We start from the raw sequence: 15,814 nt of genomic DNA on the forward strand, positions 1-15,814 counted from the left end.
TTGCTGTGTACAGAACTGGCTTTTCAACCTGTATCAGACTGAATGTTAAATGGAGCAGTCTTTACTTTTCCCATCTTTTTAGTACACACTTCGCATTTCCACATTCTGCTTCCATTACCCTACATCATAATCACATTTGCTTTCTTAAACTACACAGACTTTAACCATCTTTCTCACTGCTGTCTAGGACCTAGAATATTGTACCCATGTGCAATAGCATTCTATCTGTGCTGACTCTGATTTAGAAAAATGGGCACTGGGGCTGAAGAGATGGCTCAGCAGTTGAAAACACTGCGGTTCCTAAGACCCAAGCTAGGTTCCCAGCGTCCACATGGCCATTCATTAACTCCAGTTCCAAGGTCATCTTTAGCAGTGTTTATTAAGAATATAAATATTCACAAGCTTCCAAAGTTTAAAACCTCAGTAATTTTTGAAAGTTCAAACTAATACTATGCCTGAAGATCACAGATAAACTGTATCTATCTAGTTGGCTGTTGTATTAGTTTTCTTTTATTAGAACCTAACACCTTGTTAGAAACAAAGAATAATCTTGGTTTCACCCAACAGAGCACACATTTAAAGCAAAAGCTACCTAGGAAGACAGTATTTTTGCAAAAACCCAACTAGACTAGTGATCACATTGCCAAAATGGCCTCTTTTGTCCCTTACTGTGTGTCTATCCCACTGGTGGGAGTTCAGTTTCACAATGCAGTATAATTAGCTAATTGACATAAGGGGCAGCATGAACTTTGAGCTGACTACCTTTGGTAGGAACAAACCTTTTCCTCCACACCTGACAAAAGAAACATAAGTAAGGAGATGTTTATTTTGGCTTCTGATTCAAGATGTCCATGATGTTGGGGAAGGTATTGACGCAGGAAGGGGAGTAGCTGGTCATGCTGCTTCTGCAGTCAGGATGCAGCGTGCAAATAGGAAGGAGAGCCAGGCTACAAAGCTGCAAGGCCTGTGTCCCCTGTGAGCCACTCCCTCCAGCAAGGACACCTCTGTGAAGGAAGCCTCCACAGCCCCACACTTCTGCACTCACTCAGTGCAGTGGCTCCCTCGGATGGGAGCAGGGCTTCTAGGCTTCAGATTTCTGCCTTTTGTTTGTTGTTTTTTTAGTTATTTCAAAAACAAATGTGGCACAAAGCCTTTCTTACCTTTATAATATGTATAAGGTTTTAAAAAAAGTTTAAGGTCACTTCTCATCAGCATTTTTTTAGTATATCAGTATAATTTTGAATGTCTAGTATCTCACAAAGTAGCTGTTCAATAAATGTTTGTTTTCATATTGTCTGCCAAGGAGTCACGAGGAACCATTAGAGCAAAGATAAGTATCCTAGACTTTTTCTTGGATGAACTCACAGTCTTTTAAACTTAGTGATACATTTGCAATTGTATCTTTTTCTCACCATGACTGTCCTCTACTACTTTACTTTGTAATTCTTTATTCGTCCATTATCTTGTAGGTCTGCTGGGAACTGGTTTCCAGCTGTTTGGCTATGAAGAGAAACTCCAGGCCAATCCTTTACAGCATCTCTTTGATGTAAGTTGGTGAGATAACCATAAGAGGGACTTTCCCCCCAAAGGTTGACTTGAGAACACAGTTTTCCCAAACTGTACATGCTCCCTAAAGCAGCTTAGGGCAGATAAGCTTTTCCTTCTTCATTTCTGGATACACTTGAGTAGAAGTATCTAAGTTTGATTGCTGTCAAGGGCAGGGAAATTTATGCTGTTGTTTCAAGAGAAGTGGATGTGTAAACCAATTCAGGTTGGGGGAAAAGGAGATTCTAAGGTTACTAGGTACATTGTTTTGAGAGAGAAGTGTGTACATAAAACTATTATCCTGGATTTTTGTCAGCTTGACACAAGCTAGAGTCATCTGAAAAGAGGGAATCTCAACTAAGAAAATTGCCTGTAGGCAAGTATGTGGGATATGGATATTCTCTTGATTAATGGTCCATGTGGGTGGGGCCACCCTGAGAAAGTGATTCTAGGATTTATAAGAAAGCAAAGTGAGCAGGCCAAAAGGAGCTAACCAATAAGCATCCCTCCTCCATTGTTTCTGCTTTAGTTTCTGCCTCTAAATTCCTGCATTAAGTTCCTTCCCCGACCTCCCCTCAGTGCTAGGCCGTGATTGGAATGAGTAAACCAAACAAACCCTTTGCTTTTCTTTGGTCAGGGTGTTTTATTACAGCAATAGAACCCTAACGAGGACAGAAATTGGTCCAGGAATATCACCTGTAGGGTTCTGCCGAAGGCTCAAACATCATTCCTAACTGCCGCTGGCACTCCAGGTCCTAGCAGCTCTACTTGATCAGGTGGTCCTTGTGTAAGCAGCCTGCTCAGCCATCTGGGGCTGTTACAGAGCCTCCTGTTCCACCCAGGTCCCACTCAAAGCTAACAGCTTTCCAAGTTGCTTGGTATGTGGACCATAGTACCATACCCAAGTGAGGAATATGTTGCTCCAGACTCTGAATAGGTCGACTGAAAGCACTGGACTTCCCTCAGTGCATGGGAAGGGCCATGTGGAACAACTTGCCCTTTGCTTTGAAAGGAATATCTCTTCATACTCCACACCAACTGGTATTGTGGAAACTTGGAAGATAAAGCTGAGAAAAGTATTGTTGATGGAGGCCTGTATGTGAAGCTACAGAAGGAAGTTTGAGAATTCCTCAAAGACTATCAGGAGGACCATTTATTGTAATATTTTGAATTCTCAATCTGTGTCTCTGGCCAGTGGCTGTAAGGATTCAGCTGTGATTAAGAGACTGGAATCATTCAGTTGAATCATTCTTGTTTTACTCTGCCAATCAGTGCTGGTTAGCTGGTTCATCATTGAGGGAAGCCAAGGCAAGAGCTAATGCAGAGGCCATTGAGGAATATGGCTTCCTGGCCTGCTCCTCCTGTCTTGCTTGTTCAGCCTGCTTTCTTACATACCTAGGACTTCCTGCTCATGTCAATCATCAATCAGGTCAGTCTCCCACAGGCTTCCCTGTAGGCTACTCCGATGAGCAGAGTGTCTCAACTGAGATTCCCTCTTCTCAGGTGAGTGTAGCTTGTATTAAGTTTAGGAAACCAGCCAGCACAGTGTGTCAGGCTGTCAGTGGGTCAGCTGTCTTGTCCTGATTTGTTTCTATCGCCTATCCTCATCACTTGGGCACCTTTAAGAATACAAAATGGCATTTAATCTTTTTTTGCTGGGGGTATTAAATTGTTTTGCTGGTGTGTATGATGTGTATCTGACTGTACATTTGCCATGTGCAGAGAATGGAAGTTACAGAACAACTTTCGGGAGTTGACTCTCCTTTCTCCTTTATTTGGGTTCAGGCAACTGAACTCACGTCATCAACCTTGGATATCAAGTGCTTTTACCAGCCAATCTACCTTGCTTGATTCAGATTTTAGGACTTGTTTCATTGCATACTGCTTATTCAAATTCATAGAAAATTCTTGTGGAGTATAGCAGCAACCTGTCATAATATTACTAGACTTCTAACCTGTGCCCCAACAAACCAGGTTTGGCTATCCATCCTTCATGAGCAGGTGAAAGTCATATTGATAGTGCAACATCGGAATAGATTTATTTCATATGGTTACATTGGAAGAGGGGTCCCCTAGACCTGGAATCACAGCTGTAAACTACTGTGTGGGTGCTGAGAATTGAACTCACGTCCTATGGGAGAACAGCCAATGCTTCTAAATTCTGAGCCATCTCTCCACAACTTCTTTGTTTTAGTTACTTTTAGAAGGGCTAGAATAAGCATCTCCATCTGAGTTTGAAATATGGTCTTGCCTTAGAATTATTTGGGAGTTTCTATTTTACTTTTCTATTGCTGTAAAAGCACCACAAACCAAGCAGTTTATAAAGGAAAGCATTTCATTCAGCGCATGCTTGCAGTTTCCGGGGTTAGTCCATGAGCAGGCAGCAGGCATGGCCCTGGAGCAGTAACTGGGTTTAAATTCTAGTCCAAGGACAGGCAGAGGGGAAAAAAAAAAGGTTGCTCGTGGTATGGGATTTGATTTGATTTTGTTGCTTTTTTTAAAAAAAAATTTTATTTACTTTTACACTCCACATTTTATTCCCCTCTTCTGTACTTTTTTTTTTTTTTTTTTTTTTTTTTGGCTAATATCCACTTATTAGTGAGAACATACCATGCATGTCCTTTTGGGTCTGAGTTACCTCACTCAGGATATTTTCTAGTTCCATCCATTTGCCTGCAAAACTCAGGTTGTCCTCATTCTTAATCGCTGAGTAGTATTTCATTGTGTAAATGAACCACATTTTCTGTATCTATTCTTCTGTCATGGGACATCTGGGTTGTTTCCAGCTTCTGGCTATCACAAATAAGGCCACTATGAATATAGTGGGACATGTGCCTCTGTGGCATGATGAGCCATCTTTTGGGTATATGCCCAAGAGTAGTAGTATAGCTGGGTCTTCAGGTAGATCTAATTCCAGTTTTCTGAGGAACCTCCAAATTGAATTCCAGAGTGGTTGTACCAGTCTGCAATCCCACCAGCAATGGAGGAGTGTTCCTCTTTCTCCACATCCTTGCCAATATGTGTTGTCACCTGAGGTTTTGATCTTAGCCATTCTGATTGGTGTAAGGTGGGGTCTCAGGGTTGTTTTGATTTGCATTTCTCTGATCACTAAGGACTTTGAACATTTCTTTAGTTGCTTCTCAGCCATTCGAGATTCCTGTTGTGAATTCTTGGTTTAGTTCTATACCCCATTTTTTTATTGGGTTGTTTGGTTTTTGGTGGTTAGCTTCTTGAGTTCTTTATATATTTTGGATGTTAGTCCTCTATCAGATGTGGTTAGTGAAGATTTTTTCTTTGCGTTTGTTTATATGGTGGATTACACTAATGGATTTTCATATAATGAACCAACCTTGCATCCCTTGGATGAAGCCTACTTGATTATGGTGAATGATGGTTTTGATGTGTTCTTGGATTAGGTTTGCGAGAATCTTATTGAGTATTTTTGCATCAATATTCCTAAGTGAGATTGGTCTGAAGTTCTCTTTTGGCAGGGTCCTTGTGTGGTTTAGGTATCAGAGTAATTGTGGCTTCATAGAATGAATTAGGTAGTGTTCCTTCTGTTTCTATTTTATGGACTAGTTTGAGGAATATTGGTATCAGGTCTTCTTGAAGGTCTGGTAGAATTCTGAACTAAATCCATCTGGCCCTGTGCTTTTTTTTTTTTTTTTTTTTTGGTTGGAAGGTTTTTAATGGCTTCTATTTCCTTATGGGATGTGGGCCTGTTTAGAAAGTTTACTTGCTCTTGATTTAACTTTGCTATGTGGTATCTGTCTAGAAAACCATCCATTTCATCTAGATTTTCCAGTTTTGTTGAGTGTAGGCTTTTATAGTAGAATCTGATGATATTTTGAATTTCATCCATTTCTGTTGTTATGTCCCTTATCATTTCTGATTTTGTTAATTTGGATACTGCCTTTGGGCCCTTTAGTAGTTTGGCTAGGGTTTATCTATCTTGTTGATTCTCTCATAGTACCAGCTTTTGGTTTTGCTGATTCTTTGAATTGTTCTCTATGTGTCTATTTGGTTGATTTCAGCCCTGAGTTTGTCTATTTCCTGTCTTCTACTCCTCTTGGGTGAGTTTGCTTCTTTTTATTCTAGAGCTCTCAGGTGTGCTGTTAAGTTGCTAGTATAAGATCTCTCCAGTGTCTTTACCAGTGCACTTAGTGCTATGAATTTTCCTCTTAGCACTGGGTCCCAGAAGTTTGGGTATGATGTGTCAACATTTCCATTAGAAGAGGCCTTTAATTTCTTTCTTTATTTCCTCCCTGACCCAATAATCACTGAGTTGTTCAGGTTCCACATGTATGGGTTTCCTGTGGCTTTTGCTGTTACTGAAGACAGCTTAGGCCATGGGGGTCTGATAGGATGCATGGGATTATCTCAGTCTTCTTGTATTGGTTGAGGGTTTGTGACCAATTATATGGTCAGTTTTGGAGAAGGTACCACGAGGTGCTGAAAAGGAGGTGTATTTTTTTGTTTTAGGGTGATGATGGAAATAAAGTTGTGTTTTTATTCTCAAAAACACTATACTATGCCACACTATCTGTCTCATTAGCAACCACAATTTAAAATTTCCTTTTTATTCTCTGGAATGTAAGTGAACCTAAAAAAAAGAAGCTGTCTCCAAAACTCATACTTTGTAAACTAAAGGATTTATAGTAATTCTAAATTTAAATTGTAAAAATAATTTCAGAATTATATGTATGTATGAAAGTAAATTAATTCTAAACTATTGACAATTACAGTTTTATAGTTATTTATAGGAAAATTGTAAAGTATTTAGTAATATTTCTATATTATATACTTTAATAGTATTATAAAATATCTGTATATATACAAATAGTGATTTGGTTATCACCACTTACCAGATACTTTAAAATATAGGAAGGGTTTTTGTTTCATTTTGATTTATATCTTTTTCAGGAAAATATTTCTAATAATTTTTCCGAAACCATTCCCATCACTAGATTGACTGTATAATAGATTACTTGTTTTATTTTCTTAAAATATTAACATAAGTTAAAGGATTTCATAGACTTTTTGGAGCATGTACTTCACTCATATTCACTCCCTCATTATACTCTGTGGTTGCTTCCCTCTCATATCCTTTTGTCTCCAAAATGACCTCCTTTCTGCTTCCAGTCTATCGTTCTATATACAGTATTTGTCCTTTTTTCCTGGTGCTTCTTGTTCCCTCCTCTCTGTAGATCCTTCTCTGCTCATAGATAATCCCACTTCTTTCATATTTAACCATACATGCCTAATAGAGCTATCATTAAATGAATGGATAAAGGTATTTGCCTGCCTGTGTGTGTGCATATGTATATGTGTCTGTCTGTGTGTGTGTGTGTGTCTGTGTGTGTGTTTGTTTATGTGTGTATATGTGTGTGTGTATCTGTGTGTATATGTGCATGTATGTGTCCCCAGTAGAACATTATTCAGTCCTAAATAATGAGTCACATCATTCTCAAAAAATGGAATGGAACTGGAGACTGCTATATTAAACCAGACCTGTAATGACAGTCTGAAAATTAGCAACAGCTCATGTATATTTGTTTGTACATTATGTGTATGCATTAGATGTGTGCGACTCGAAGTGACACTCTTAAACCGTTCATGGATATATTTGTCTATTCCTGTATTAGTGTATTAATAGTATTTGTTCATTCATGTCTGCCTGCTTTTACCTTTGGGCACCAGGACTGAAGGCTCCTTGTCATACTCCCCTTTTTTCTTCAGCAACAATGAAATCTGTTTCTGCCTAAATGTTGTTGCTGTGATGTTTTAACATTGTATAAAGGTTTAGAAGCCTCATTGTTTTGTCCTGGTTTTAGTAATTTCTGTTGTCTTTATATTACTTTAGTAACTTCCAGGAACCATTCATGTTTCAAGCTGGAAGTGAGTTATTACAGCTTCTAGGAAAAATCCTTGTAGTCTATATGTATCACTTCAACCCTAATTGAACTATACTATTAATATTTATTGTTATGTATTAATAATATGTTGTGCATATTGAAAAACTGATTTAAACTGAATAAGAAGTGGGTAACCCCTCAGTAAACCATCAACTCCTTTCCAGTTGGATATAGAACTAAACCAAGGTTGGATTGTGCTAAAAAAAAGAAAAAACCCTAAAATGCTGGTACATATAACACTGAAGAGTTCAAGCTGGAGTGTAGTTAAGTTTTCTAAGAAGTGTTTCTGCTCTCCATTGTTACCTGTTTTGCTGGTCTTTTTTTTTTTTTTTTTCCGGAGCTGGGGATCGAACCCAGGGCCTTGTGCTTCCTAGGCAAGCGCTCTACCACTGAGCTAAATCCCCAACCCCTTTGCTGGTCTTTTGTAGATTGAAAGATAGCTTTAAATTACTTCATTAAAAAAGCTCCTGAACTGCATGTGCACAAGAATGGGCTGGGGCTTCAGGGGTGGTGGAGGGCAGGCTCCGGGATCCAGCCCCACTGCTCAGCTATTTGCTACTGATAATTCAGGGACTAGGGAGTCATTGCCCTCTGCTGTGTACCTACTGGTGACCACCAGAGCCTAGTATATGATTCCAATCCAGCAGTCACACAGATGGCCTTGGTTAAATGAAATGGGTCACAAAACCTGAAGCAGAAGTCGTGAATCTGGGTAAGAGTCAGGTAGTGAGGAATGGAGGGTGATAGTGGTGGGAGAGACAGATGAGGGACAAGGAGGGAAAGTGCTGTTGGAATATATTATGACATGTGAAATCAGCAAAGAGCAGTCAGTAAAGAATAATTTTAAAGTAGCTGTGAAATCTTCCATTTATCTTGTATTTGTTGAGTTAAACCAAGCTACTTTGATCAGCCTTTCTCTTGAACTTTCAAGAGTGGTCAGTTCATTTTAACAAGCAAAGAAAAGACCCCAAATTCTCAGCTTAATGAGAGAGGAAAAGGACTCTTTGCCATGTGGCCTCTTGCTTAACTTTCCACAGGAACTCAGGATTGTGTTTGGTTTCTTTTCTGTGGAGATAACAGTGTATAATAATGGACTTAATGTACTTTTAGGTTTATGTACAAGTTAATAAAGAAGCAACTGATGATAAAAATGTAACTAAGTTGGCACACGAGTTCTTCCACCGACTAGAACTGGGTGACACGCAGGCCCTGGCCCTGTGGCAGAGATTCCGGGACTTGAGCATTGAAGAATACACCCAGATTTACAAGGTACCCTGCAGTCTCTGTGCTCCCTTTCCTGAGTTGCTTGGCTAGTGCTGCTGCTGCTGCTTACAGCCTGCTATGCTAGCTCCTCCTCAAGAGGAGATTCTAGTTTAGTTGAAAAGGCAGCCGATTGGCATTCTTGGGATAGAGAGCTAAGATACAAACCAACCCAGAGCCATGCTGGGTTAGCGCTGCTCTCGCCAGTACTCTCTCAAGGAACGTAACTTGTGAGTAGTACCAGATGGTGGTAAGGAAGCCCTGTAGGTGCGTGCACACAGTGAGCACCTGCATGGAAGGAGAGCTAGAAGGGCCAGCCTGGAGCTTGCCAGACACCCCTGTCAGGGTTCTATTGTATCATGCAGACTTCTGATCTTGTAATCATCCACAGCTGCATGGCCCGGGCCCCTGCAGGAGCCCCTGGCTGCCTGAGTACCTTTAGTGTGACTAAGGAACTGCCAGAGTAAATGCTCAATGCTGTCTACTTCCGTTTACAAAGCCATAAGTACCTGTGACTGCTATAGTAAACAGGAGATTCAGTATGGTGTGTGTGAATAGTTAGAAAGCTTACATTTTTTTCCCATCATTTTGTCTTAGTGTAAAACAATTTAACTAACTCTTTTTTTTTTTTCATTTCTAAATCTTAGCGTCTTGGAATATACTTTGATGAATATTCAGGAGAATCATTTTATCGTGAAAAATCTCAAGATGTCTTAAAGTTGCTTGACAGCAAAGGACTTCTACAGAAAACAGCGTATGATCGAGTTACTTTCCTTTATTTCTTTTTCTTTAAGATTATGACTCACAAGCCGGCCTCAGACTCAGAGATGCTCCTGCTGCTGCCTCTCATGTGCTAAGACTAAAGGTGTGCACCAGCACTCCCCCCTGTGCTGTGTGTTGGCTTTAGTGAGGTTATGTGTAGTCCTTGACAGTAACAATAATGTGGTCTCTGAGCTGTTTTGCCATTTGTTCTTTCTCTTGCCAGGTGTGGAGTACAAACCTTTTAATCTCAGCATCTGGGCAGCAGAATCAGGGGAGTCTCTGTGGGTTCTATGGTGAGACTCTGTAGCCGAAAAAGTACTTTCCCAAGCTGTGCATGAGGAAACATGCGCCTGTAACCTGTATGCAGGAGGCTGAGATAGGAGAGTCATTAGTTCAAGGCTGGTCTGAACCATATATCAAATAATGAGATGCCTTCTCATGTGCTGTATAGCACTTTCATTGCCACAATCTCAGATTCACAAGAGTAAGGGAGGCACCTGTTATCAGTATGAAGTTTGAAAACAACACAGCATGTCTGGGGTTACATAAATTAATCATGTGAAGACAGGAAATAGAACCCTTTTGTGGCTTAATGTTGCCTTTTAAAAAAACTACCATTTTCAAAAATATTTAAGGCAGTTTATGAAAATAGGTATGTTATGACAGGCTTTTAGTGAGTGAGGTAGAGGAGGTAGGGAATAGCAGGAAAGTGGTGCAAAGTCGGATAATGGTAGCACATCCTTGTTGGCATCGTTGCCTTACATATAGCAGAATCCTTTCCTTTGTGAGAAACTCGACAGATGACAGTTTAGTGTTTCCCTGTTGTATCTTAATGCTTTATGCACATGTGTCCCAGTCACGTGCACTAGTGCACACAGCTGTGGTGGGAGTGAACTGTGTGCATGTCGCCTCACGTACTCAGCCGTGCGGTGAGCATGCTAACACACTTGAGAAACTGTTGTGGGAGGTTTAATTCTCACCACCTCCAGCTAACTTGGTGGTTTTGACTGTTTGCTTATAGCTTGAACTGACACTACTTACTATCCCATGAGCAATAAATATAGCTTCTGCTTTGCCAAAAATGCTATAGATATTCTCCCTCCAAAGTAGAATTGATGTGTTGACTTGGAGCTTCCTCCTTCATTTTCTAGAAAGGGGAATGTAGTAGTAGATGTCTCTGAGACTGGCGACCTCTCTTCTGTCTGCACCGTGATGCGAAGTGATGGAACGTCTCTCTATGCAACCAGGTTTGTGGCAGCTGGGACGGTGAGCACTGCCATGTGTGACTCCATGTCTTTGTCCTAAGAGCAGCAAAGGCTATCAGCTTAGCCTCATCACAACCAATAAAAAAAAATCCTAATTGCAAAATGTAAACCTATTAGTAGAATAATTTAAGAATATCTACTGGGTTTCCAGTTATTGAGAGTTACGATTTCCAGAAAGATTTAATATCAGGAGGGTGGACTCTGTACTTAAATTGTATTCAATATCATGATCTGTTTACAGCAGATATGTTCCTTCATAATCACATGTCGAGTGTTTTTAATAAGTACACATTGTCAGGAAATACATTCTAAAAAGTAACCAAGCTAGGGTTCAATGGTGATCTCACACAATAAAGACCAGTTTACATGCAAACCTCATTGTATTGTGAAAACATAGGCCGAGGAAGAAGTAGGCTCCTCCATGGTCACCCTATGGAAGTGAGCAGTCATCATTCACATAAGAACTGCACTTTCTTTCTTTCTTTTTTATTTTTTTTTTTAAGATTTACTTATTTATTTTATGTACAGCATTCTGCCTGCATATGTGACTGCAGGCCAGAAGAGGGCACCAGATCTCATTACAGATGGTTGTGAGCCACCATGTGGTTGCTGGGAATTGAACTCAGGACCTCTGGAAGAGCACTCAGTGCTCTTAACCGCTGAGCCATCTCTCCAGCCCAGAACCACACTTTCTACGCACGCATGCATGCTTTCTAGAATAAATCTAGAAATAAAGGACAATGAAACAGCCATCCAGCCAATGCGGCCAAAAGGTTCTAGTGTCTCCAGGCCCAAGTTCCAGATAGCTCACAAACCACTTTACACGTGTCTTTTGTTTGTTGCCATTGTGGTACTGTGAATGAACCCAACATTGTGTGCATCCTAGGCAAGCACTGTACCACTGGCCCATGCCAACAGCCTTACGCAGAGTACTTTTATACTGTAATGGGATTTTTGCTGTTGAATACCATTCTTGAACCTCTTTTTTGATATTTTCTTTATTTACATTTCAAATGTTATCCCCTTTCCCAGTTTCCCCTCCAGAAACCCTCTATCCCATCCACCCCACCCTGCTTCTATGAAGGTGCTCCCCCACTCACCCACTCACTCCCTCCCTCCTGTCTCCCCACCCTGGCATTCCCTACACTGGGGCATCGAGCCTTCACAGGACCAAGGGCCTCTCCTCCCACTGATGCCCAACAAGGTCATTCCCTGCTACATATGTGGATGGAGCCATCCATTGCTCCATATGTATTTAAGAGGTGTTTAAATACAGAAGTAACCACTTTTAGTGATCCAAGACTTTTAAAGTTTGTAATAATACCAACTAGAAAGCATGTACTTCTTTGGCTTTTTTGTCATCTACATTATTACTGTGTTATTTGAGAAAGTATATTGCAGAAAAATAACAATTAAATGCTTCTTTTTAGGAGAGGCTTAGTTAATTATAAAATACCCATAAGATATGACTTAATGATAACTTGTTCTACAGCCTTTATTTTTAGTTGTTTTTTAAATTATATCTCCCAAGGCATTGGGTTTATTTTTCAAGCCTAATTTTGTTATTATTTCTTACCAAAGTATACTGGGACTCTACAAGGATAATTTATCTGCTCCAGGCTATAGAATTATACAGATTTTAAATAGAATCATCTCACTCTTACTAAATAAGTAAGAGTAATTATTCCCCCCCCTTTCACCAGGGACCTTGCAGCTGCCATACATCGCAAGGACAAGTACAACTTTGACACAATGATTTATGTTGTAAGTAATCACAATACAGGAAATAGGAATCCAGGGTCGGGGAGGTGGCCCAGCGGGTAAGGTGCTTACTTGCCTCGTACGCTCGATGGTGTTGGTTCAATTCCTATAACCCAGGTAATGAGAGTGAGAGAATGAACTGCACACTTTTCCTCTGACTTCTACATGTGAATCCTGGCATAATGCCCGCTCACCTGTGTGCCCATACACAAATCAGAGAAAAGGAAAATATGTTGGAAAAATTACAAAAAAAAATTTTGTCAAACAATATAAAATAATTAAGTACCAAGTTGATTAAGACAGTGCATTCTATTTAAACTTATTCTTAAAAAGACTAAAAAAAAATCAAGTTTACATTGCTTCACAGAGAAAAGATTTACCGGAATCAAGAAGGTGATCATATGAAATTACTATATATGAGTTATTGCAAGACCGTTGTGCTTGTCCTATAGCAGTTATCTTTTTAATTTGTTTGTGGGGAAGAGTTGTAACCTGGAAAATTTCCTCTTCTGTTTAAAATTGCATCAAGGGACTAGAGAAACAGCTCAGCACAGTGTTAGGTCAGACAGTGCACACATGTAGTATACAGACATAGATGTAGGCAAAACACTCATATACATAAATCAATCTTTTTAAAGTTGTAAATAAAATTTAGAAACTGTGCCAACTCATTGTATCATAGTGTTACTTAATATGTAATCTTTACTGGTATACATAAAATAAAGCACAGAGTTAAAGTTAGGTTTTGAAAAGAACATTAAAAATCTCATAATACCTCACAGAGAAGAAACTTGTGCCTAGCAGTATTTCTGTGTGCTCTTCACCAGCGCCCTACTACACATCCATGAAGAGGAGGCATGGGATGGAGAACAGTCGGAGGTGGGGGTGGACCGGGAGGGGAATAAAACCTGGATGTAAAGATACATAGATAGATAGATAGATAGATAGATAGATAGATAGATGGATGGATGGATGGATGGATGGATGGATGGATGGATGGATGGATGGATAAGAAGAAAGCAGATTAAAAGCATATCAGCCGGGCATTTGTAGAAAACATGCAAGTCTCGTGGTTTTGTATGCATTGCTGTGTAGCTGGTTTTATGGTACTGTATTACAGGTACAGATCTGTATCACCACCACCCACATCAGACTAGCTGATGACCCACCAGTTAATCACTGTTCCCTCAACCCTCACTTTGATCTTCGTTACAAAAATTGTCACTGAGGGTGATGTGTAAATGTAATCGTGCAGCATGTAACTGTCTGAGATTTTCGTATCACCCGGCACACTGACTGCCCTTGAGATCCAACCAAACCATCTTCCTTTATTGCTACCTGGGGTTCTAGTATCTTCTTCCTTTGTATGTGTTGCCTTCCTCTAGACTAAGAAGTTACCACCACCTTGTTCCAGCTTAGCTTTGGTCTTCTAGAAATAGAAATCATAACACCTGAGGGAGAAGGAAATGAAATAGAACACTCTGAAAGTCAGAGTCCATGTGTCCTCCTGTTTTAAGGTGTTGCAGCCCTTACTCTCCCATTCAACCTTCATATCTTATAGTGTGTTTAAGTTTTTGTTTATGTATATGAGATAGAATGAGTGTTTGTGTTTGTGTGTGAGAGTGTATGTATATGTGTGTGTGAGTGTGTGTGTGAGAGTGTATGTATATGTGTGTGTGAGTGTGTGTGTGTGTGTGTGTGCGCGCGCATGGTGCATGTGTGCACCCAGAGAAGAAAACAGTATCAGATCCTCTTTAGCTGGAGTTGTGAGCTGTGCAATGTGGATGCTGGGAACCAAACTTGGGTCCTCTGGAAGAGCAGCTAGCAAGTACCTTAGGCACTAAGCCATTTCTCCAGCACCTAGTATATTTATGTAAAACAAATTGACAATGACTTTAGTCTAATAAAACTTGACTTTATGTAGATCCAGCCTATTTTATTTATTAATTTGTCTTTGTTTTGTTTAAATTCAATTTTTTCCTAAGGCAGATAAAGGGCAAAAAAGGCATTTCCAGCAAGTATTCCAAATGCTGAAGATCATGGGACATGAATGGGCAGAAAGGTAGGATCCCTGTTCTTTCTTGCTTGATCAAGGTCACTAACACCTATGTCAGCCAAGCCTCAGAGCCTAACTACAGTAATTTATGTTCAGTGCTCTTTTCAAGATGTTGGTATAAAAGACAGGTTGATTTTGTATTAATTTACATCCTGATAAATATATTTAATCATTTTTATATTGATGTCTGCTGTCACTATCTTGGTTTTCAGCTATTAATATCTATTTCTTCTTCCTTATAAAGGCAACTTGTAATTCAATCACAAACTATTATCTCAGTAAAGTGAAACTTTGCTGGACTGCAAAAACCTACTTATTATTTTGTTTTTTAATTTATAATTACATACATAATGATATCTTAATGCATATATATATTGCATTTTATCATATTTACACTGGTTCACTCTTTTCCACTCCCATTGACCCCCTTCCCAATGAGTCTTCCTCTGTCTGTCTGTCTGTCTGTCTATCTATCTATCTATCTACCTATTTGCCAGTGATTTGTTAGAGTTGCTTAAAGTTCATGATTGACTTTTGAGGGCAATAGTACTGACAAAAATGTCTCTCCTTCACCCAACTAGCAACTGTCTATATGTCCTCAGGAAAATGTAGGATCTCCCAAGCCCCTCTCCACTCCAAGAGGGAGTGTTTTAATTGGGGAGGCAGACTTGGGCAGGTTCACAGTTATTCTGTAATGTATCGTCCCTGCCATTTCTAAAAGACATCATTCCACATCATTCTCGTCCTTCCTTTGACTCATATTTCTCCTGCCCACCCACACCACCCATCCTCGTTCCAAATGTTCTCTGTACCTTGGAGACTTAGATAACACACTTAGGACTCAGCATTCAACAGTCCCTCTGGAGCTAGACTCTGAATTCACTGTTGCCTATGGGATAAAGAAGTTTCTCTGACCAGAGCTGACAACAGTTAGAAGGTTCTTTCAAAGCAACACTAGTAGTTTCATTATGGCTTAAACACCCATGCTGTTAGTTCTAGCTGTGCACACATTCCCTCCTGTGGAGCAGGACTCAAGTCAAATCAGGAAACAGTTAGCTACCCCAGTGACAGCCATGCCAGTGTACACCAGCAGGCACATCTTGCCTGGCAGGCCAGCAGTCTAGCATGCAAGGTCCACAGGTGAGGAAGGTTACTGATTGCTCCTCTCCTCCAGCTTACAGCATCTTCTGGCATTGTGAAAGCTGGCCAGCAGGAAGGAAACTTCCAGCCCAGTTCCAGCCTGACTTCTC

The 15,814-nt window shown here is 40.1% G+C and overlaps 1 protein-coding gene across 4 annotated transcripts in view; it reads left to right on the top strand.

The window, feature by feature from the left end:
* Rars2 (arginyl-tRNA synthetase 2, mitochondrial) overlaps window positions 1-15,814 on the top strand; it is a 52,908-nt gene that overhangs the window by 20,350 nt on the left and 16,744 nt on the right. For 3 of the 4 annotated variants that reach the window (XM_006237986.5, NM_001106643.2, XM_039109435.2), the window contains 6 exons: window positions 1,470-1,546; window positions 8,571-8,729; window positions 9,368-9,474; window positions 10,634-10,729; window positions 12,451-12,511; window positions 14,494-14,570. In XM_006237986.5, the coding sequence (XP_006238048.1) occupies window positions 1,470-1,546; window positions 8,571-8,729; window positions 9,368-9,474; window positions 10,634-10,729; window positions 12,451-12,511; window positions 14,494-14,570 (577 nt within the window). The remainder of the gene's footprint in view (window positions 1-1,469; window positions 1,547-8,570; window positions 8,730-9,367; window positions 9,475-10,633; window positions 10,730-12,450; window positions 12,512-14,493; window positions 14,571-15,814) is intronic. The other variant, XM_039109436.2, reaches the window with a different exon arrangement.

The sequence above is a fragment of the Rattus norvegicus genome, chromosome 5 (assembly GCF_036323735.1).
Source record: "Rattus norvegicus strain BN/NHsdMcwi chromosome 5, GRCr8, whole genome shotgun sequence".
NCBI lineage: Eukaryota > Metazoa > Chordata > Mammalia > Rodentia > Muridae > Rattus > Rattus norvegicus.